The 23,513-nt window shown below is 41.3% G+C and overlaps 1 protein-coding gene across 2 annotated transcripts in view; it reads right to left on the reverse strand.

Moving 5' to 3' along the window:
- The window catches only part of CDON (cell adhesion associated, oncogene regulated), a 106,096-nt gene that overhangs the window by 11,965 nt on the left and 70,618 nt on the right, over positions 1-23,513 (reverse strand). For both annotated transcript variants that reach the window (XM_047879301.1, XM_047879302.1), the window contains 4 exons: positions 22,361-22,483; positions 17,188-17,409; positions 14,450-14,730; positions 11,412-11,491 (listed from right to left, as the gene is read on the reverse strand). In XM_047879301.1, the coding sequence (XP_047735257.1) occupies positions 11,412-11,491; positions 14,450-14,730; positions 17,188-17,409; positions 22,361-22,483 (706 nt within the window). The remainder of the gene's footprint in view (positions 1-11,411; positions 11,492-14,449; positions 14,731-17,187; positions 17,410-22,360; positions 22,484-23,513) is intronic.

Raw genomic sequence — 23,513 nt, forward strand, 5'->3', positions numbered from 1 at the left:
TGGTATCTATTTTTCAGATAAGTGAAACAGAAGAGGACAGCAGTTTACTTTGTTCTGAATTGTGACTCTCAACAGAACAGTGTTGACGTTGATCATACTTTGGTTAGATTACCCACTTTTCAACATGCTGAACCACACTGATAAAATTTTCTAGTACACCAAATCCTAACCCCTAATCATCAGGAATTAACCTTTTTTTTAATGTTTATTTTTGACAGAGAGAGTGTGGGAGGGGCAGAGAGAGAAGGGGACAGAAGATCTAAAGCAGGCTCCAGGCTCCGTGCTGACAGAGGAGAGCCTGATGCGGGGCTCAAACTCACAAACCGTGAGATCATGACCCGAGCCTAAGTCGGACGCTTAACCGACTGAGCCACCCAAGTGCCCCAGGAATTTACTACATGGAAATCTACATTTGGATAACTACATGGAAATCATTTTTCTGTTCCAGGTATCTACATGTATCAACATAAAAATGGCTTTAACTTGGGGGTTATGTGCTAAGACACAAGCATAGATGACAAAGTATATGAAAAAAAGAATATCATAGGGGCAAATGGGTGGCTCAGTCATTAATCCATCTAACTTTGGCTCAGGTCATCATCTCACGGTTTGTGAGTTCAAGTCCCACGTCAGGTGAGCACCAGCCCCACTTCAGGTGAACCCTGCTTCTCTCATTCTATGTCTTCCTCCCTCTCTTCCTTTTTCCCTCTGTCCCTCCTGGGATTCCCTCTCTGCTCCTCGCTTACTTGCACCCTCTCTCTCTCTCAGAAAATAAAAATAAATTAAATAAATAAAAAATAAATGAATAAATGAAAAAGGACTATAATACCTGTTCTGAATAGAATTAAGAAGATAGCGGGGCGCCTGGGTGGCGCAGTCGGTTAAGCGTCCGACTTCAGCCAGGTCACGATCTCGCGGTCCGTGAGTTCGAGCCCCGCGTCAGGCTCTGGGCTGATGGCTCGGAGCCTGGAGCCCGTTTCCGATTCTGTGTCTCCCTCTCTCTCTGCCCCTCCCCCGTTCATGCTCTGTCTCTCTCTGTCCCAAAAATAAATAAACGTTGAAAAAAAAAATTAAAAAAAAAAAAGAAGATAGCATGTGGAAACACTTTTGCTGATTAACACTTGAATTAAAATCGCTAAAGCAAGCGGGTAATCACAAAAATAGTGATGTGTATACATGTAAACTTCAAAGACCCAAATCTATAGGCAGTGAATGAGAGAACATGTCAAATGAGTATGTCTACAACTATAGGACATTTATCAAGCTGCTCTTACAATGCACACTTTACAGTTTATACAGGCACAAAGAGTTTGTAGTTTCACTACCTTAGGCTTCTCAAATAATCCTTCAATTGCAGTTATTATTGGCTTAAGGTAGAGTGAAAGTTTTCACTGAGCTGTCTCTGACTCAATGAAACTACTTTGCTTCATTTCAAATGTAAAAACACTGGGTAAATAGAGCCCTGGGCACCTTGCCACGTACAAAAATGTGTGCTAAAATTAATTCAGGTGGTCTGGGGCCTGTTAGTTTACTGAGATCTCTTTCGGTTAACAGGAAAGACCTGACAAATTGGTAAGATAGAAAAAGGACAGTTACGGTGTCATAAAAGTAATGAAATAGTCTTTAACCAACAATCTGGATAGCACACACTAGGAAACAGAAGATTGGAACAGGGGCACAGGACTGTGCTTCGACGAGTGTGTTGTTTAGTATTTGACTAAATATATTTTGGACATTCCAGAAAAACTATATAGGACCTCTGAAATATTTTCTAGAGAAGTGGCCCATTTCTGTTTACACAGTTAAATATTTGTTAAGTGTGACTGATTATGTACAGAATGGCTCTGATCAGGTAAGTGTATAAATTTTGCATTGTTTCCTTTTTTTCTTTTAATTTTTTTTTTAATGTTTATTATTTTTTTTTTTTTTTTGAGAGAGAGAGACAGAGACAGAGACCAAACAGGGAAGGGGCAGAGAGACAGGCAGGCACAGAATTGGAAGCAGGCTCCAGGCTCCGAGCTGTTAGCACAGAGCCTGACGCGGGGCTCGAACCCACAGACTGCGAGATCATGACCTGAGCCGCAGTCGGCCACCCAACCGACTGAGCCACCCAGGCGCCCCTTAAGTTTCCTCTTTTGATGATCCCTGAAGGGCAAAGACTGACTATCCATGGATCTCTTGGATGTGTGATACTCATTTTCACGAGTATGTTCTTGAAACTTCTGAAACACTCACATGTTGGTGGTGGTTTGTTTTAATACTCAGCTTACTGGGTGCCTGGGTGGCTCCGTTGGTTAAGCATCTGACTCTTGACTCCGGCTTTAGGTCATGATCTCCAGTTCATGAGTCTGCACCTTGAGTCAGACTCCATGGTAGTGGCACAGAGGCCGCTTGGGATTCTCGCTTTCCCCCTCCGTCTGCCCCTCCCCTGCACACAGGCTCTCTCCCTCTCAAAATAAATACATAAACTTAAAGTAAATACTCAGCTTACTTCTGTTTCCTCTTGCCTCAGTGTCTCTGTCACATTGCTGACCCAGCCCTTATTTTTGGAGGCTCATCAGTTACTATGCAACAGAAGCCTGATGACATTCCTCCAGGGCCACGGCTGTCCTCCACTCTCATTGTACATTCTTTGTTGGATGCAACGACCCCAGTCTCAGAGTGGGAGTTGCCCTTTGGGAATTACTTTACTGTGACTGTCACAAAATAGATGACAATAAACGACTGAGTAAATTACTGAACATGGCAAGCTCACACCCACATTGTCTTACAAATAAAAGACCAAAAACACTATCCTAACCACCTGACTCCCGGACGACAGGCCACTGTTCTCTATATTATAAGTAGGAACTATAGAACTTCCTCAGAAGGATGGTACTAATCAATTTTAAAAATTGGACACAATGTGGGAATGCAAGCTGGTGCAGCCACTCTGGAAAACAGTATGGAGGTTCCTCAAAAAACTAAACATAGAACTACCCTACGACCCAGCAGTTGCACTACTAGGTATTTATCCACGGGATACGGGTGTGCTGCTTTGAAGAGACATATGCACCCCCATGTTTATAGCAGCACTATCAACAATAGCCAAAGTATGGAAAGAGCCCAAATGTCCATCGATGGACGGATGGATAAAGAAGATGTGGAATATATATACAATGGAGTATTACTCGGGAATCAGAAAGAATGAAATCTTGCCATTTGCAACTATGTGGATGGAACTGGAGGGTATGGTGCTAAGTGAAATGAGTCAGTCAGAGAAAGACAAAAATCATATGACTTCTCTCATATGAGGACTTTAAGAGACAAAACAGACGAGACTCATAAGGGAAGGGAAACAAAAATAATATAAAAAAACAGGGAGGGGGACAAAACAGATGAGACTCATAAATATGGAGAACAAACTGAGGGTTATGGGAGGGGTTGTGGGAGGGGGGATGGGCTAAATGGATAAGGGGCACTAAAGCATCCACTCCTGAAATCATTGTTGCACTATATGCTAACTACTTTGGATGTAAATTTTAAAAAATAAAATTAAGATAAATAAATAAGTAAATAAATAAATAAATAAATAAATAAATAAAATAGGTCAAGGGGATGAAAAGTACAACCTATAATAATACAATAATAATATATTAACATAATATATAATAACAGCCAGTGACAGTCAATAATATAATAATAATAATAATAATATAATAACATCCAGTGACAGATGGTGACACTGTTGTGAGCATTACATAATGTATTAATTATTGAATCACTATCTGGTACATGTAAAACTAATGTATCGTTGTATGTCAACTATACTTCAATAACAAAAAATTTTAAGTAATGAAAAAAAAAACTAGACACAATGTTTTGAATTTTTTTTCTTAGGGAATTGGGCAGATTACCACAGATGGAAGAGAAACCAAACCTTAGGTTTTATGTGTTTGCTGCCTTTGGTTTTTATGGCTATTTCTGAAGGAGCTACATGATCAGCAATAGATAGATGAAGTCATAACAAATTCACTTGCTGGAGCAAAGAATTTAGACGCACTCAACAAGCAGTCACTTTCATACTTCACAAACCAGCTGGGTAGCTCTAATCGTAGGCCAGAAAGAGCTAGTGCTATAATGCAATGTTTGCATATTCATCTTGACACATGGTTTTTATCTGCGTCTATCTGATTATCAGTGAAAGGTTCCAAATTGGTTAAAAAGTGTCCCCAAGCTCAGCAACACACAGACTTTCAAGGTTGTCCTCATGCAAGAGCTTGGGGATCATTCGTACGATCTGTGCTTCCTAAGGCACCAGTCCCAGTCAAGTGATTTCTCCTTTGACCATCAGCCACGTATAGCTTGCACTTTTTCTTCCCAGGTGGATTATATCCATTTCTCCAAGCTGGTTTTTACTTGGCTACTTCCTGCCCACTTCTAATCTCTCTAGGACGCTTAATTTCTTGTTTTTTCCTGATGGGACCTCTCAATTCATTCATCTGTGAATTCCATCAGTGTCCTCTCTACTCTTTTTCTACACATTATCAAGACTGATGATAAACAGGCAGGATTTAACCTCAATCCTTTCCCATTAAACTAGCCAAGCAACTGACAAACCCCATTTGATTACATATCCAGAACTGCTCCACTGCCTTTTAAATTGAGAAGAGAAGGGGAAAGACAGAAAGCTTTTGATTTATTTGATTAAAATCTGTTACATTCTTGAAATGCACAAGGATTTCTCAATTAAGTCTTCAGTGCAGGGGATTGGCTCCCCACAAAGGTGCATTAAATACGCTTCTTTCTAGCTGTCCATCGTGAGCTATTACATATCACTCTTAAAACCCGAAAAGGGTTCAAATTAGCTGAACATGATGAAGCAGGCAGTGATTTACAACATGCCACAAAAGCACTAGCACATCAAATAAAACTCGACAGACTGCTGGAGTGCACATTCCCCTCTTACCTGTTCTCAAATTTTCACATCAGTACTCCAATTTAGACAATAAAGGCGATGTTTTCGGGGCGCCTGGGTGGCGCAGTCGGTTAAGCGTCCGACTTCAGCCAGGTCACGATCTCACGGTCCGTGAGTTCGAGCCCTGCGTCGGGCTCTGGGCTGATGGCTCAGAGCCTGGAGCCTGCTTCCGATTCTGTGTCTCCCTCTCTCTCTGCCCCTCCCCCGTTCATGCTCTGTCTCTCTCTGTCCCAAAAAATAAAAAAAATAAATAAATAAATAAAAAAAAATAAAGGCAATGTTTTCTCTCCAGATAGTTATGACCAAAACAGACGGATGGTAAAAGGGGTCTAAGGCTGGCACTGATTTGTTTCTTAAGTGCCCACTCTACAAAACATGTTTAAGTTTAAACCCAAGAAAGCACGGCAGGACACCGCACAGGTAAGATTCCACCGGGGACAGGTCCCACACAAGACTTCATCCATTAGGCATCTGTGGAATACGAGAGCCACCCTGGGTAAAGGAGAGTTGGAAAAGGAGTCTAAAAGGATGACTCCCAAGGGTGTGCTAAGGGGTAAACCGTTTCTCCTCATCTCCTGCAGTGATTCCTACTTAGTAGGTTGCATCACTTACTTAGATACCCCCCTGCCTGCCTCTTCCCTCAACTGATCACTGGTGTCTTAAAAAAATTTTTTTTAGTGTTTATTTTTGAGAGAGAGAGAGAGAGAGAGAGAGAGAGCGAGCACACAAGCAGGGGAGGGGCAGAGAGAGAGGGAGACACAGAATCCGAAGCAGGCTCCAGGCTCTGAGCTGTCAGCACAAAGGCCGACGCGGGGCTGCAACACACGAACTGCGAGATCATGACCTGAGCCAAAGTTGGACGCTTAACCAACTGAGCCACCCAGGGGCCCCAGGTGTCTATTTTTTTTAATTGGCACCTCCTAAATCTCTCAAACTCATCTACTTCTCTCCATATCTACTGCAACCATCCAAGGGCACTGCTTCTCATCTGGGCTACTGCAATAGCCATCTAACTGGTCCCTTGTATCCTCTTTTGCCCCCTCCAATTTATTCTCCAAACTCCATCCAGAATGTTCTAGCATAAGGCTGTCCTACTTAAAATCTCTCACTGACTCGCCATGGCTCTGTATGACCTGCTTTCACTTACCTTTGACCTCTAACCCTTTTGCTTGCCAGGTTCCTGCCACGTTAATCTTCCTGAAGCTTGGTAAGGATCCTAGCATTCTGCTTTGTGGCCCTGCATAAATGGTACCTCTTGTTCGCCTGGAAAGTTTTAAACCTATCCCCTTCTCTTTTCCTTAGTTTTACAAATTCTTCAGAGCTTTAGAGCAAAATGTCACTTGCTTAGGGAGATCAGTCCTTTCAAAGCCATTCTTCACTTTACCTTTAAAGCATGCAGTTTTGAGTGCATGGCCATTTTTATGTTTCATTTATATCATTTTGGGAAAGGTATGTCTCCCCATCAAACTGTAAGCTCAGTGAAGGCAAGGACAATGCCTGGTGTGCTCACGACATATCCCCCAGGACCTAGCTTGGTGTTTGGCCCACTACAGACCTTCAACAAATGTTTGCTGAATGAATGAATAACTGCTTTTTCCTTTCACTCTCCTTATTTTATCACGTCCCTTTCATCAGCTCCTTGAAGACATTTCAAGGCTATAAGCAAAAATAATGAAAGAGAGAAGAAAGTCTTATAAAAAGGATGTCTAATCACTTTAAATGCCTAGGAAATAAGGCAACAACAGTACTTTAAATAATTAAAAATATAAAAATAATCAATTAGCCAAAGCTACCGTCTCCCTTGGTGATCCCATCCATACTTAAGTTTTATCACTTTTTAAAAAATTCTTTAATGTTTATTATGAGAGAGAGAGAGAGAGAGAGAGAGAGAGAGAGAGAGAGAGAATGAATGGGGAGGGGGGTGGGCAGAGAGAGAGAGGGAGACACAGAATCCGAAGCAGGCTCCAGGCTCTGAGCTGTCAGCACAGAACCCAATGCAGGGCTCAAACTCACGAACCATGAGATCATGACCTGAGCCAAAGTTGGAAGCTTAACCGAGCCATCCAGGCGCCCTAAGTTCTATCACTTTGATGCAAATGACTCTTAGATACGTAGCACAGCCCTGATCTACCCCCAAACCCAACGTCAGCATTTTCATTTGTCATCTTGGCTTAGATATCCAACTGGAACTTGGAACTCTAAATGCCCAAAACCAAATCCATCACCTTTTCTCAATGTCACTTTATTTAAGTTCCTTATTTCTATGACTATTACTGTGGCAATTACCATGCCATCCATGCTGGGAACTTTCTCTTCATTATGCATCTTCCTTTTTTTCTAGATCCGTATCAGTCAGTGGCCAAGTCCTAAAGATTCCCACTCTAGAACCTTCCTCATCTCTTCCTTTCTACCTTCACTCCTTACATGAAAGCCAAGTCTTCGTTATGGAAACAAACTGGTCTCCTCCCTGCAATCCCACCTGTGTACTGCAACCACTAATCATAGCCTAAACGCATCTCTTGAATACACTGCTCCCCTTCTCAAAAACCTTCCAGAGAATTATGATGCAACTGGCCCATTGATTTTCAACATTTAACCAATATCCCCCACTTCTTTGTGTTTTAATTAATTAATTTATTTCTTTTTGAGAGAGAGAGAGAGAGAGAGCGCGCGCTCAAGTGAGTGAGGGGCAGAGAGAAAGAGAGAGAGAGGGAGAAAGTGTGGAGCCCGAAGTGGGGCCCGAGCTTATCTGCTGTGGGGCTTGAACTCACAAACCATGAGATCATGACTTCAGCCAAAGTCGGATGCTTAACTGACTGAGCCACCCAGGCAGCCAATGTCCCCCACTTCTGATTAACATAAAAATCTCCTATCCCTCCTGCACTGTTATTACTGAAACAACAGGGACTTTTTCCATTCCTTAAATGTAGAACTACGAGATTCAACATGCTTCTTCAAACTCTGCTCACTATATTTCGAGCTCTGTTGTAAATCACTGTGATCAGACCGTGGGCTCTCCAGAGGTAGGACGTGGGCCAGTACCCAGTACATGGTAGGCACTCAATAAATGTTTCTTAAGTAAACTACTACACCGTGACATTCAGGGTCATTCAAGATATAAATTCAATCCACTTTTCCATTTTATATCCTGCTACCCTCTACTTGCATTTCACCAGCCAGATTCTCCAGTGGTTCTTAAAGCATGGTCCCAGGACCAGTAGCATCTGTCCCAGTAGGGATTCATGAGGAACGCAAATTCTCAGGCCCCACTCTATACCTACTGAATCACCAACTCTAAGGGTAGAGCCTCCTCATTTGTGTTTTCACAGTGCTCCAAGTGATTCTAACGTATGCTAAAGTGTGATAATCACTGAACTGCACTATTGGCATACCTTTGAGATAATGAGGTTTGGTTCCAGACGACGGCAATAAAGCAAATGTCACAATGGAGCAAGTCAAATGAATCTGTTGGTTTCCCAGTGCATATAAAAGTTCTGTTAACACTCTACTATAAAGTGTGCAATAGCATTACGCCTAAAGAAACATATACACAGCTTAATTAAAAAAATACTTTATTGCTAAAAACTTTAACCATCATCTGAGCTTTCAGTGAGTCATAATCACTGATCAGATCACTATAACAATGAAACTATAATAATGAAAGAGAACTATAATGATATTATAAGACTTATAATAAGAATTATAATAATGAAAAAGCATGAAATATTGTGAGAATTAACCAAAATGTGACCGAGTCGCGAAGTAAGCAAATGCCGTCGGAAAATGGGCACTGATGGACATGCCTGAGGTAGGGTTACCACAAACCTTTAACTTGGACAAAACACAGCATCTGAAGAGTGCAATGAAGTAAAGCACAACAAAATGAGGTATGCCTGTATCCACCCTCAGATAAATGTTCACATAACTGAACTGAAATTTTGCCTCGTTTTGCATACACACTAGTTCAACGGGTGTTAGGAAATGCAAATGTATTCTTAGCAATGTCAATATCCTAAAGGTGTAATTTAACTAAAATTGTGCGTATTTGGGGGAGTAAATCATATATCATCTACGTCTCAGCATCAGAAGCTTATTACAAACTTTGCCATCTTGGGGGATCTTGAGAAAAGATGTCTCTTTTCAGTTTCAAAGTGAAAGGAGAAGCTTTACATTTAATGATTCCAATTTTCCAGAGTTGAAGGTAGGTACTTACTGATATTTATCTGGCCAATCACTAAGTTTCAAAATCACATAATGGCTCCTGGGAGCCAGGTGAGACATTTGGCTAACCTTGAAGGCAATGCAGACAAGCCAAGATTTGCCCTGAACAGGCAGACTCTTATGTAGGAAGAAGTAAATTTAAGCTGGGGTGAGACAGAAGCTGGTTTTCTCAGGCTAAAAAGAATGTACCCATATTCCCAGGTAAAAGGAAAACCCCAAACATGAAATTCAAGAAGTTATCAACTTGAAAAGTTAATAGAACTATTAACTGTCCACTGTCTTAAAGGGGAAAAAAAACCAAACATGTATAACAAAACCCCCAATACTATACACATACTCTCACTCACACACACATAAAAATGGCTATGAGTGAGTGCATGACAGTAGATACTGGTCACATTCATATAAATGGGATGCATTTTGGTACCAGGATGATAACATCACCATAAAGACATGATTAGCAGCAAATTACCAAAATCTATAATCAGAGTATGTTGGGCTGATTTTACATTTCCTAGGACAATTTTTCATTTTTCAGATAAGGACATAGCTATAGAGAGATTATATAACTTTCCCAAGATCATAGATTTGGGCAGTGGGAAAGCCTCTGTCTACTTATTCTTAGACCAGAGGTTCTCTTACAACATTACTCTGATGCCTACAGTTGAACTGAGACCTGCTGAAGAGAAACACAAAGGACAATACATTACATATGCAGGCAATACCATTCGTTTTCATTAAATCTATTAGATTACTTACCAGGTGTATGAAGCATCTTTAGCATGTTCCTAACAAATTGTGATAAAGCCTACAGCCAGTTCAGGACAAAAAATAGGGCTTCAGTGTTATAAAACATCTTAAAATTTAGCTGGGTCATATAGATTTTATTTAAAAATGTAACAAGCAGGGGCTCCTGGGTGGCTCAGTCGATTAAGTGTCTGACTCTGGATTTCGGCTCAGGTCATGATCTCACAGTTCACGAGTTTGAGCCCTCTGCTGGGCTCTGCACTGTCTATGGATTCTCTTTCTCCCTCTCTCTGCCCCTCCCCCACTTGCACATGCGCTGTGTGAGCACACACGTGTGCTTGCTTACACTCTCTCTCCCTCTCTCTCAAAAATAAACATGAAAAAAATGTAACAAGAAATCTTAATACACAAAATAGGCAGCTGACTTGCTCACATACACACCCTAAGATGGGCTAAGTAAACGATAAAGAAAAGTCTCGAGGAAGTTTTCATTGCTTTTGGTCTGCAACTCAAAACACATGCCGAGAAATGGACTGTTAGTTGTATAGCTGACCGTTTCCTTCCAAGCTCTGGTTTTGGTAACTCCCAGACACAACTCTTAACCTTGTCGTTGATTTGAAAAATATAGGTCCCATCCCATTTCAATAATGAAATATCCAAAGTCCAGTCCATACTCCAGTTATCTTATGTAGTAACTATAACACAACTTTTACACTGTAGAATTTTAGACCCGGGATGGGCTTCTGAGACCACGTAATCCAACACCATCGTTACAGAAAAAAAAAAAGAACTGAGATTTTTGACAGACAGAACTTTAATACAACGAAACGTCTGACAATCCTTTGGAGTTACTATATACAGAGGTAGCCCGAAAGCTTCCTGAATCTTGTCAAAATTTAAATGAACATGTTACCCTACATATTTCTATCTTGTTTGAAATATTGTGAGTGTATATACCTCTTAAGAGGTTTCTGAAACGCAGAAAATTAAAAGAAAGTGAGATTTTGCTACTTACTTATCTTGAGGTTTTAAGAATAATTTTAAGAAGCGCTGAATAATCTGGTAAGAAAATTTCAGTAAAATTACTATGAAAACACATTACTGTATACACAGGGTTTTTCGTCTAACATTCAAACATGCTCTCATTCATGACACAGACGGAAAAAAACAGATGAGAAAAGACAAAGTCTATATGCAGAGAATGCCTCTACTTTAAAGATTTCAAAAACACCAAACCTTTTAATAACATCTCAGTGAGAAACAACGTCTTGAACATTGTCCATATAGCTAAATAACCAAAGGCCAGAAAAGTAAAAACTGTAAAGCAGGGCCAAAAAATTAGTAATGGCCTTAAAGTTAAGTCTCCATATTCTGAGATTTATATCTTACATAAAATTTCAAGAACTTCCTTTGCCAAAGGGGAGAAAAAGAAGAGTCCTTCGTATACCATAGTCACAACAACCTGTGCAAATACAGAGCCACTTACCTATTGTTGTTCCGGCAATTTCGACAGCTAACGCGCTCCAGCGGGTCCGACTGAGGTACTGCTGTGTACCTCCCACCACCCTGGTCAGGAAGGAAGTGCAGGGAAAAAGAAAAAGAGAAAAGCGAGAAGGTGTCACAGACCAATAATCAAACGGCCTTAAATGTAAAAGCCGGGCCAATAAGAAACAGTTATACGCTATATTTTAACCAACCTCTGAGCAAAACGTTATGCTGATGGTTAGTTACCAATACTCACCAATGAATTCTGTACAATATTAAGACTATACCCTACAAGCTAATCGCCATGTTTTTCCCAAGTCTTTTTGTACTGGAAGGAGCCAAAGAAATGGAGACATTTAGTCACTTCCCCTTCAGGGTTTCAAATCTACTGGGCCCAAAACACACTGTACATTACAACCTCCTATTCATTTTTACTTTTCTAGCAGTCATGGAAGAATTTTACGTGATGCCAGTTGGAGAAACAGGGTGGAAATCTGTTTGAATGATGTCACAAGATAAACCCATCTTCATTTTCCTGTAATTATTTCGATTAGGTCTGTTCACTTGACTACACTAAGTTTTCAAACTTGTTATATTTTTCCAGATGGAGTAGATTCTCAGCCAGCAATGACTTGGAGGGGAGGATTAACATTTTGATGTTGCTTTTGGCGGAAACTGCCTGGCAATTAAGAAAAATGCCCAGATTAACACATACCTCATTGTAAAACACTCGCTTGACATATACAATGGCAAGAGTTCTTCCAAACTGGGTGTTGGGAACTGAAGCAGGCTTACGGTCAGAGTAAAAATTCTGCTTTCAGACGAAAAACAGCAGAACCGAATTTGATAAGGGTGGGAGAGGCTGTCACACTGCACCCAAACCCAGGGCAGTTCTGCAAGGTTAAGGAAAGTTCAGGCCATTGTTTTTCCCAGAATACTTTCCATTTCCATTCATCTCATAACAACGGCCAGAATCTAAGCAAACCAAAAGTACTGAAAATGTCTCTCCACATTCCTGATCCAACTAGCAACAGGAATTTTTGGGAAAACATTGAGAGAAAGAATATCCTCTGCCACATTCAGATCATGAGCATAAGCTCCAAAGCTTCACAAGATCAAGTTCACCTACGGGGTAATGTGCTTATTTGAGTCACTAAACACATCAAAGTTAATTCAATGATTTTTATGATCACCAGCGTTTTTAAAAATTTCCCTATTTCCTCCCACCCAGAAAAGAGGTGTAAGAAAAGTAATACGTGAAAACCACAGATGTTAGCCTCTAAACGATTAGTACACCTAAAGGAGCAACTATTATTTAAACAGAATTTCGCCGTTCAGAAAAACCCAAACTCTTGCGTCCGAATCCTAAACCAAACATCAGACTTCTTCTTTTCTGCTTATGGAAACAGCATATGCTATTCAAACTTTAATGCTCTCTCCTTTAGTTTCCTGGACAATGTTACTAGCTTGGACTAGGAGTGGAGACCAAAAAAAGTTTAGAAAGTCTGAATATGAGCCATGTCTTTCCCCACAAAATAATGAAATCACCATTCTCTTTTGATAATGAGATGCACTCAGACAAACGAGGTATTTTTCTACAACACGTTAAAACTAGATCACACGAAAACCCAGCAGATGTCCAGCTTTAAGATACGAACATATATTACAGTTTTATTCTCCAAATGTAAAATTTTAATAAGTCTTTGTTGAGTTGAGGGTGAAAAAATACCTCTAAACTCCCTTCAAATTTTAGCACATTGTGGGTTATGGCAAGTTTATCTGTAATCAGAACAATGACAAAAATGTCAGTGAGTGCTTAATTTGATCAACTAAACATATTATCTATTTGAAAAATAATGCGGATCCACATACATCCTAACGACATCATAAATCAAACTTCCTAATGCAGAGAACCTCTTTAACCAGCATAAATGCAAAATAAGCTAGTTACTCTAGTCCCGTTTCAAAAATTGAACTAGATCGCTAAGTTATCCCTGAAATAAAGTATTTTTAAAGGCCCATCACTCCTTGTGGCTAAAGGATGGTAATACTATAAAAGGCAAAAATCTTACAGGTAACAGCCCTACCACACATCAGGCACAAGAGACAAAAGAAACTCATTATAGGTCAGAAGTCACAATCTGGTGGCCTGCAGACATGTTCCACGTGGCCTACGCACGGCTTTCAAAAATTGGAATTAGTTGCCAACGTGTAAAAAATCTCGCCATTTCACCTGGATTTACAAGATGTTTTGGAAAAATCAGAAAACCGGTAACCCCAGGCCCTCTGTCCGTGCCAACAACAGGAGTGAACTGCAGCTGGTGTTCTCCAGATTGCTCCCGCCTCCAACTGCTCTCTTTCCCAGCTTGCTTCACGCAGTTTCACGATCTGCCTGACTCCCCTGGGCCTGCGAGTTTTCAGATTTTGCTCTAAATGAAGCAAATTTAAAGTCTCAGGTCCAATCTATGCCCTGTGGTATTTCCAGCTCTCAAGAATAACTTCCGGCAAGTTCGTTACTGGTATTCCACTTTCACCATGGAAGAATTTTAAAATATAAACCAAACTGATGAACATAACTATCACCTGACAACAGAAAGTTTACACAGATTACTCTGGATTAAGGGGTTGCCACTGATACATACTATTTCCAGTCCAGTGAGCCTGTAAGGTTTCTATGGTCACAAAGGCCAAGTAGGCCAACCATGTTATTGCACCCTGGTACCGTGGGGCCCAGGGAGGATTTATTTATTTGTCTGTTTGTTTGTTTATTTATTTCAAAAATTTTAAATGTTTATTTTTGAGAGAGAGAGAGAGAGAGAGAGAGAGAGAGAGAGAGACTGAGCGAGCAGGGGAGGGGCAGAGAGAGAAAGGGAGAAACAGAATCTGAAGCAGGCTCTAGGCTCTGAGCTGTCAGCACAGAGTCTGACGTGGGGCTTGAAACACAAACTGTGAGATCATGACCTGAGCCAAACTCACATGCTTAACCGACTGAGCCATCCAGATGCCCAGGGAGGCTTTATTTATAATTAGGTCTCTTACATTTACTAGGTGACGAGGATGTTCAAAATCCACATGCGTCCTGGTTAGTGAGCTTGTGTGTCCTGCGTAAAGCCCTCCATTTAAGTTCCCATTCATGACTCCATTGACTCCATTAGAGATCTTATGGTGAACATGGGAGCAGCCATTGCTGAGACCTCCATTACTTATGAAGCTTCCATGAACATTCCCATTTATCCGATTTGTGCCAGGCAGAGTAGTGTATTCCACCATCTGCCCATTAATATCTGACCCTTGGTAGAGATATCCTGGAGGGTCATACTCTGTTAAAAGAGAAGAAGCAAAACAAAACAAAATGAAACAAACAAAAAAACCAAAAACACACAACAGTAAGACACTAAAAAAGACAATCTTCTTGGGTAGGCAGTTTGATTAATGAAACAAACCCCTAAGAAACTATAAATACAAGAAAATAAAATGCCCTAAATATGTTCACTGTGTTCACTTAACGCCTAATTATGAGATATGCTTTGAGAAAGTTATTGCTATTTCCTTGTAAGGAGATAGCTAGGAACTTTGAGTTAATTAAGACTCTGTTAATGGGAAAAGAAATTAACCAGAGAGAAATTACTCAAAAGAATTAATAAATTATGTAAGTTAAAACTATCAAAGTCCTGGCAACACTAAGAAAAAGTGTTTAAACTCCCTCGTGCTTCAAAGTGCCGAGAGAAACCGTATAAAAAAACAACAAAAGACAGGGCGCCTGGGTGGCTCAGTCGGTTAAGCGTCCAACTTCGGCTCAGGTCATGATCTCACGGTTCGTGAGTTCGAGCCCCACGTCAGGCTCTGTGCTGAGAGCCTAGAGTCTGCTTTGGATTCTGTGTCCCCCCCTCTCTCTGCCCCTCCCCTGCTTATTCTCTCTCTCTCTTTCTCTCTCAGGAATAAATAAAACACTAAAAAAGGGGTTTTTTTAAACAACAAAAGGCAACCTTTAGGTAGGATGTTTTATTATTGTTTTGAATTTGTTAAATGTTTATTTACTTTTGAGAGAGAGAGAGAAAGAAAGAGCATGAATGGGGGAGGGACACAGAGAGAGGGAGACACAGAATCTGAAGCAGGCTCCAGGCTCTGAGCTGTTAGCACAGAGCCCGACGCGGGACTCGAACTCACAAACCATGAGATCACAACCTGAGCTGAAGTTGGATGCCCAACGAACTGAGCCACCCAGGCGCCCCTAGGTAGGATATTTTAAATAGTAATAACACTTTTAAATGAAAGGATGGAGTTATGTATACATTCACTGACTATCCATACAGTTCCTTGGTTAATACAGTCCACATGGAAGTTGTGGTTTACTAAAGGCTAATTATTCCATTTCCTTATACTAAAAGCATTAAATAGTTGCCTCAATTCTGATTTCCAGGGGTACACTTACTAGACATATCTAGAAAAAGTGAAATAGTCCTCAGAGAATATGGTACCTAAACTCTACAGTACTTACTGGCAGAGTTCGGATAAATTCTTTGAAGGTATTAGAACATGCCAAGATTGGATTAGGTGTTCTTCCTATTACTGAACTTTTTGCACAGGTGAGTTATTATCAGTATATCTGATTATCTTTTCCACTACAACTGTAAGTTGACAGGGCAGGGGCCATGTTTACTTTTTTACCAGCGTTCATTGCTTAAAACAGTGCCAGGCGCCTCAAAGATAGTTAATGAGTATCTTCTGAATAAATGACTGAATGAACATCACTATCATAAGCTTCTATCTTTGAACATATTACCAAGTCATAAAGGGAAATGACCTTAACCAGATTAATCTCGCCCAGACAACCAAAGCAGTATTTTTCCTTTAATGATTCAGCTCACACAATTAAAGTCAATGATACTGAAACCATTTAGAAAAAGAGCCAATCAAATGATCTCCAACCCTTTCAGCCTGGTACCACCACCACTACCAATTCTCTCCCTACTGTCTCCTGGGGGGCACCAATTCGATAAAAACAAATCATCTTTTCTCCCCCTGAGCTATTAGCTTTAATTCTCTTATTCTGGGGCCAGTGAGAAAACCAAAAAACCTCCTCCCACCAAAGACTAAAGTCTCTGCTGGATCTGATTCCCCTGATTATAACGGATGGGAGAACAAGAAAGGGGCAAAGGAGAGGGGAAGGGAGAGAGGTCGGGAAAGAGAAAGGAAGAGGGGTCCTGGGCTAGCTGTTTTCATATAGCATCATCACTGACCGTGTAAACACTCTCATTACAAGATACACTTAGGGGGAAGAGATAGCGGTCTCGAGCTGTTTGGGTACACCAGGTACTGAAACAGGACCATGTTACCTTAATTTGTGTCATTCAGTAAAAGCAACTTAGAAAAGTATTCCTTTCCAGACTTTCCAGCCTCTTCTATTCCTGCTGACAGGTCTTGTACCAGTAAGAAGGCGTTCCTGCAGCAATCCCAGAGCTCACGCTTCAAAAACTCTTTGCTCTTTGGTGGTCCGACAAAGCCAGGGTTTCCCAGCACTAAGTCAGCTATTTACTTAGAGACCTGCCTGGTTTTGGCTTTGCTGTTTATTTCTACTGGGCAATTTAATGTGATGCTCCACTTATTCTGGCTGACAGCTAGAACAGTTTTAAAGTCCCCTCCCTGAATGAAGAGTATCTAACATGTTTTATGCCATGACACTCACGCACAAAAGTATTAGGGATCAGTATGTATTCTGACAATATTTTCCCACCCATCTTTATAAAAGGACAAGGAAATATTTCTGAATGGCTTACTCTGTATGGTGCTTTGCTGGCGGTTCTTCCACAGGCACATTGCGATGAAAGCCATGAGAATGAGGACCATGACACCCAGCACGCAGCCAACTATCAGATACAACATATCGCTGCTTCTGGTGGGGCTGGTGGCAGGCCCAACGTTTCGTCCACCTCCTGGGGAATTTGGAGGGGTACTCAAGTCTTTGACGGGATACTCAGAAGCTCCAGGAACACGTTTTACTAGTTGAAATATAAAGGAAAACATGATGTCAGAGCGAACAGACTCCATGAAATGGTTTACTCTCTGAAGGAGGTCTGGTTAGGAATGCAAACCAATGTGTTTATACTTGTTACTGAGATGATGTGACCACCAATGAGTCACAAAGAGGGCTCAAAAGTTGAAAACTCGGATGTGCCAAAGTCTTAGTCCACAAATTCTAGAGAAATCATAAAATCAGGGAAACAAATGTACCTACTTGAACCCAAGCTCCTATATGATTATCCGCCCAATTATCCTTGTAGAAGACTATCAAAGAGTTGAAATAAAAATATTCCAACTTACGGATGGAACAAATATTTCTCTGTGATATACTCTGAGCTGAAGAAGACTCTTCATATTTTATGTCTCTTTCATGTGATTACTATTACAAGATACTATTCGAACAATCATCTGCAATTCTGAAGACAAGCATTTCAAAACCAATACCCTATGGAGTCCACGTACATGCAGTCTTTTTACCTAATGCATTGATATTCTGAGTAAGAGTGACAACAGAAGCTAGTAACAGGTGGCCTCAAACCCCATTGTCTCTGTCCTCAAAAAACATGTTCTGAATGTTTTAAATGTCATAGAGTAGCAACAGAGCATAGTGGCTGACAGCCCGGCCTCTGGAACCACACAGCCCAGCTTTATATTCTCAGCTCTACCATTTATCCTTAGCTGTAGGACTTTAACCTCCACGGACCAGTGTCTGTAGGTGGAAACTGGAGATAACAACTGCTCTATCAGAAGGCTGTAATGAAGGGTAAATGAGTTAATCATGTAAAGCACTTAGAACAGAGACTGGCACATAGCAGTGTTCGATCACTTTTGTTATTATTAGTTATTATACTTCCTGTTACGGCTTGTACTGGGGCAGAGTGGTCTTTAAAAACAATCTCAGTCAATAAGTAGTACAGTGGGGTTGAACTTTCTAGCAACTTTACGCAGCACAGAGCTGGGAATCCATAAAAAAGAGGCCACCTTTCAAAGGAAAGAGGTCTCCAACAGTGAAAACTAGATGAATACTCGGCAGAGACTCTAAAAGAAACTCCTACTTCAGGTAGTATGTTGGCTTAGACAATTTGAAGGTCCCTGCCAATTCTAAAGGAAACAAATGAGTTTCTGAGGCAAAACAGACGTTACAGATCATACATTAAAGATCATGATTACCCATGGGGAAGTCCGTCAGATTTATCTACTCTTCATTTACTTTTTATTTATTCACCATTCTACCAAGCTTGATGATTTTGCCAACTGCTGCTAAAGTTAATAAATTCTGTGGTGGAGGTGACACAGACTCATCAACATCAGTAAGAAGAAATAGGAGGACGGGGAGGAGGAAGGGAGGAGGAAGGGAGGAGAAGAAGGAAGGGAAGAGAAGAAGGAAGGAAGAAAAAGAAGGGATGAGGAGGAGGAAGGGGGAGGAAGAGGAGGAAGGGGGGAGGAGGAGGCAGGGGAGGAGGCAGGGGGAAGCAGAAAAAGAAAAAAAGAGGAGTGCCTGGGTGGCTCAATTGGTTAAGCCTCGGCTCTGGCTCTTGATTTCGGCTCAGGTCATTATCTCATTGTTCATGGGTTCCAGCCCTGCCTCAGGCTCTGTGCTGGCAGTGTGGAGCCTGCTTGGGATTCTCTTTCTCTTTCTCTCTCTCTCTGCTGGCTCCTCCTCCCCCCCCAAATAAACAAATAAACTTTAAAACAAAAGAAAAGAAGAGGAAGAAGAAGGAGAATGAGGATGAGGAAGAAGAAGAGGCTAAGAGCATGGAACAAGAAAAGTGAGATGGAGGGGCGCCTGGGTGGCGCAGTCGGTTAAGCGTCCGACTTCAGCCAGGTCACGATCTCACGGTCTGTGAGTTCGAGCCCCGCGTCGGGCTCTGGGCTGACCGCTCAGAGCCTGGAGCCTGTTTCCGATTCTGTGTCTCCCTCTTTCTCTGCCCCTCCCCCGTTCATGCTCTGTCTCTCTCTGTCCCAAAAATAAATAAACGTTGGAAAATTTGTTAAAAAAAGAAAAGTGAGATGGAAAACATAAAGAGAAAACAAAGAACTAAGAAAAATTATGACAGTCTCTGATATTTAAGAGTAGGGGGAAATGGGCTGGTTTCAACACCATTCCTGAAAAACCTTACTAAATCACTAAAGACAAGACAATCACCGTTAACAACAAGAACCCTGAGGGGCGCCTGGTTAAGCATCCGACTTCGGCTCAGGTCATGATCTCACAGTTTGTGAGTTCAAGGCCCGCGTCGGGCTCTGTGCTGACAGCTCAGGGCCTGGAACCTGCTTCGGATTCTGTGTCTCCCTCTCCTCAGCTCCTCCCCTGCTCACACTCTGTCTCTCTCTCAAAATAAATAAAGATTGTTTTAAAAAAAAATTAAAAAAAAAAAAACAAGAACCTTGAGTCATTTATTTTTTTTATTTTAATGTTTTTATAATTTTTGACAGAGGGAGGAGTACGAGTGGGGGAGGGGTGGGAGGCGGGACAGAGGATCTGTAGAAGGATCCACCAAAGCAGGCTCTGTGCCGACAGCACAGAGCCCAGTGTGGGGCTTGGACTCACAAATCCTGAAATCATGACCTGAGTCAAAGTTGGACGTTTAACTGACTGAGCCATCCAGGCACCCCTTGAGTCATTTCTTTAAAAACTGAGATTGTGTATTATACATTCTATTTAAACAGGCTGGGAATTGTGTCATACATTTCAGAAAGTTATTCAATATGAACAGTTACTGTTTTAAAGAGCTGTTTTCATTTTTTAGTGACCTGGAAGTCTGTAGGTAGAACCTTTTATTCTCCAACAAAGTCAATTAATGAGGCATATACTATTATAGACACATCTATGCTTAAATAATACAGTTATTACACTGTTGTCTATCTTTTATGTTTTGCCTGGCTAGATTCTTAAATGTCCTGGGGACAGAGATGATAAATTCCATTTTTGTTTAATTTTGCCCTACGTATTACAACACTCTAGAGGCAAGTAAGAAATGTCCGTTAACGTATCACAGTGACTAATACAAAAAGCCCCTCAAATATATACTACCCAAATTAAATCCAAGGTAAATTTAAATGTCTGTATATTTATATACACATGTTTAATGTGGATTTAATATGCGGGTTTTGCAGCAGAAAGTCATATGACTAACTTAGCATTAAAAGATGGAACAATGTCTTGTCTTTATAATTCAGTTTATGTGGGGCATCTGGGTGGCTCAGTCGGCCAAGCATCCGACTTTGGCTCAGGTCATGATCTCACGGTTTGTGAGTTTGAGCCCCGTGTCGGGCTCTGTGCTGACAGCTCAGAGCCTGGAGCCTGCTTTGGATTCTGTGTCTCCCCCTCTCTCTGCCCCTCCCCTGCTCACACTCTGTCTCTCTCTGTCTCAAAAATAAATAAAACATTTTAAAAAATTTATAATTCAATTTATCTGAGCCTCAGTTTCTTCATTAAAAAAAATGTTTTTTATTTTATTTGAGACAGCAAGCAGGGGAGAGGGACAGGGGGAGAGAGAGACAATCTTAAGCAGGCTCCACACTCAGCGTGGACCCCAACATGGGTTCGATCCCAAGAGCCTGGGATCATGACCTGAGCCGAAATCAAGAGTTGGACGCTCAACTGACTGAGCCACCCAGGTGCCCCAGTTCCATTTTTGAATTGGTATCATAAAATCACCTGTAGCAGACACACTCAAGGCTGCCCAGCCCAGTCAGCAGCCTTTTCCTCCCATACTTGCAGAGCCCCAATTTTGTTGAGCTGTCCACTCAAACCCCAACAACTAAAGTAGGTCCTGATCAATCATTTCACTCCCGGGAATAGTTTGGGGAGCATGTGACTGAGTCCTGATCACTGAGACCAGTGGGGGTGGGGATGGGGGAGGAATATGGGAAATTTTCTCTTGTTCTTAAAAACAGACACAAGTTAAAAACAGTCTCTTTTTCTATCAGCTTAACTGAGACTGGACACGAGTTTGTAAATAGCCACATTAGCTGTTTCTATTATGTGTAGTATTATCACCTTTAAAAACAGATAATAGGAGGGGCGCCTGGGTGGCGCAGTCGGTTAAGCGTCCGACTTCAGCCAGGTCACGATCTCGCGGTCTGGGAGTTCGAGCCCCGCTTCGGGCTCTGGGCTGATGATGGCTCAGAGCCTGGAGCCTGTTTCCGATTCTGTGTCTCCCTCTCTCTCTGCCCCTCCCCCGTTCATGCTCTGTCTCTCTCTGTCCCAAAAATAAATAAACGTTGAAAAAACAAATTAAAATAAATAAATAAATAAATAAATAAAAACAGATAATAGGAGTACCTGGGTGGCTCAGTGGGTTAAGCGTTCAACTCTTGATTTTGGCTCAGGTCATGATCTCACAGTTCCTGAGTTCGAGCCCTGCATCAGGCTCTGCACTGACAGTGAGGTGCCTGTGTGGGATTCTCTCTCTCCCTCCCTCTGCCCCTCTCCAGCTCTCTCTCTGTCTCTGTCTCTCTCTCTCTCAAAATAAATAAATAAACATTAAAAAAAACAACTAGAAGATATTTTATAGTCAATCTACATACGGAGGCAGAGTTGGGAATTTCAACTTAGCATAGCGCACTGCTAATTCTGAATTTAACCACCACACTTAAGTAAATAGAGTTACACATAACTGTCATTCAAGAAACCACTTGAAGGGTATAAAGCACTTTTCCCTAAGATTATGCTTTTTTAAAAAAAGTATTCTAATTTTCACAGCAATCTCAGCAATTACTCGGCAAATATTTCTACTCTCTTTGTGGAGAAAAAGAAAAACAGAAGAGGAGTGAGTTGCTTGGAGCCACACAGAAATTAATGAATATGATCAATGTTTCCGTAAACTAGGTTTTAGACAAGTGCTCTAGTCAACGTATTATGTTTTCCGCTGGGACAGTCTTCACGCCAGGAAAAAAAAGCATGAGTTCTCATTCCTCTCTTACCTTTAGTTTCACAGATCATCACGTTACTAAACTCGCTTTCTCCCCCTTCGTTGAAGCACTGCATTTTAATATCGTAGGAGGTTTCTGGCTGCAGATGGCCAATCATGTGCCACTGCTTTGAACCTAGAAAGGAAAAGGAAAAGGCAAGCTTTACGCATCGCACGACCCAAAGGTAATTTCGAAACGCGGTTGGAACAGCATCCTATCGCCATAGCGTCTGTTTGCGTGATGAAAATGTCCTTCAGCGAAGCGCTTCAGTAATGCAGCAAGATAAACAGCATTTCTGTGACATGCCATGAAACAAATGACAAGAGGTACACGGAATTAAAGCTATACCCGTGCACTGGCAGTAATATTTTGTTTCGTTACCAAGAATTAGCAGTAGGCCTTTCGTAAAATCCATGTTAATTTTATGCATAAGTTAAGGGAGAAAAACCCCTCAAGTCCTCTGATGGTCTATTTTAACCTAGCAAGTCAATCCAGTCCGTCCACCCTCCAGAAAGCAGTACTATAAATGAGATCAGCAAATGGCGCCCGACCCAGAATAAGTGACCATTTATTTACAAGACAGGCCTCAGAGAAACTCTCAGTTCTGCTGGACTGGATGTGACGTGAACAGACGTCTAAGTGAATGTCTGAACAAATGGTTGAGAATAATCAAAAAGCAAAATCTACTAGCGGAAACTCTTGGTTCCTGCTCCACTGTTTCTTTTCTTTTGAGTCAGGGTCTCCAAACCACACAAGTATCTCTAATAGAATGACTTCTGTTATCCATGGCACCCAGCCAACGTTTCATTTAGAAACACTCCCCAAACTGAACCAACTCTCATGCGAACCACTCTCCATTTTTACTTCCACGGACATGTGATGAACTTTAATAAACAGGGACACTTCTGGCAGATTTAATGAACTCTTCCTGCACCTTGAATCCCTCTTAGAGCATACCTCCTCAAACTGTTTCCACAGTTCCTTAGAAGCTCAACTATACCACCTACTGATTTAAGAATTAATTGAAGGGGGAGGAAAAACAAAACCAAACCACACAAGCAAGTCAAATCTACTCGGCTGACAGGTCCAACAGCACTGGGTTCCTTTCTAATTCAACACAGACAAAAATATTTCAGACCGGAAACACAGCCCCTTTTCCAGGTCA

Source organism: Prionailurus viverrinus, chromosome D1 (assembly GCF_022837055.1).
Source record: "Prionailurus viverrinus isolate Anna chromosome D1, UM_Priviv_1.0, whole genome shotgun sequence".
Taxonomy (NCBI): Eukaryota; Metazoa; Chordata; class Mammalia; order Carnivora; family Felidae; genus Prionailurus; species Prionailurus viverrinus.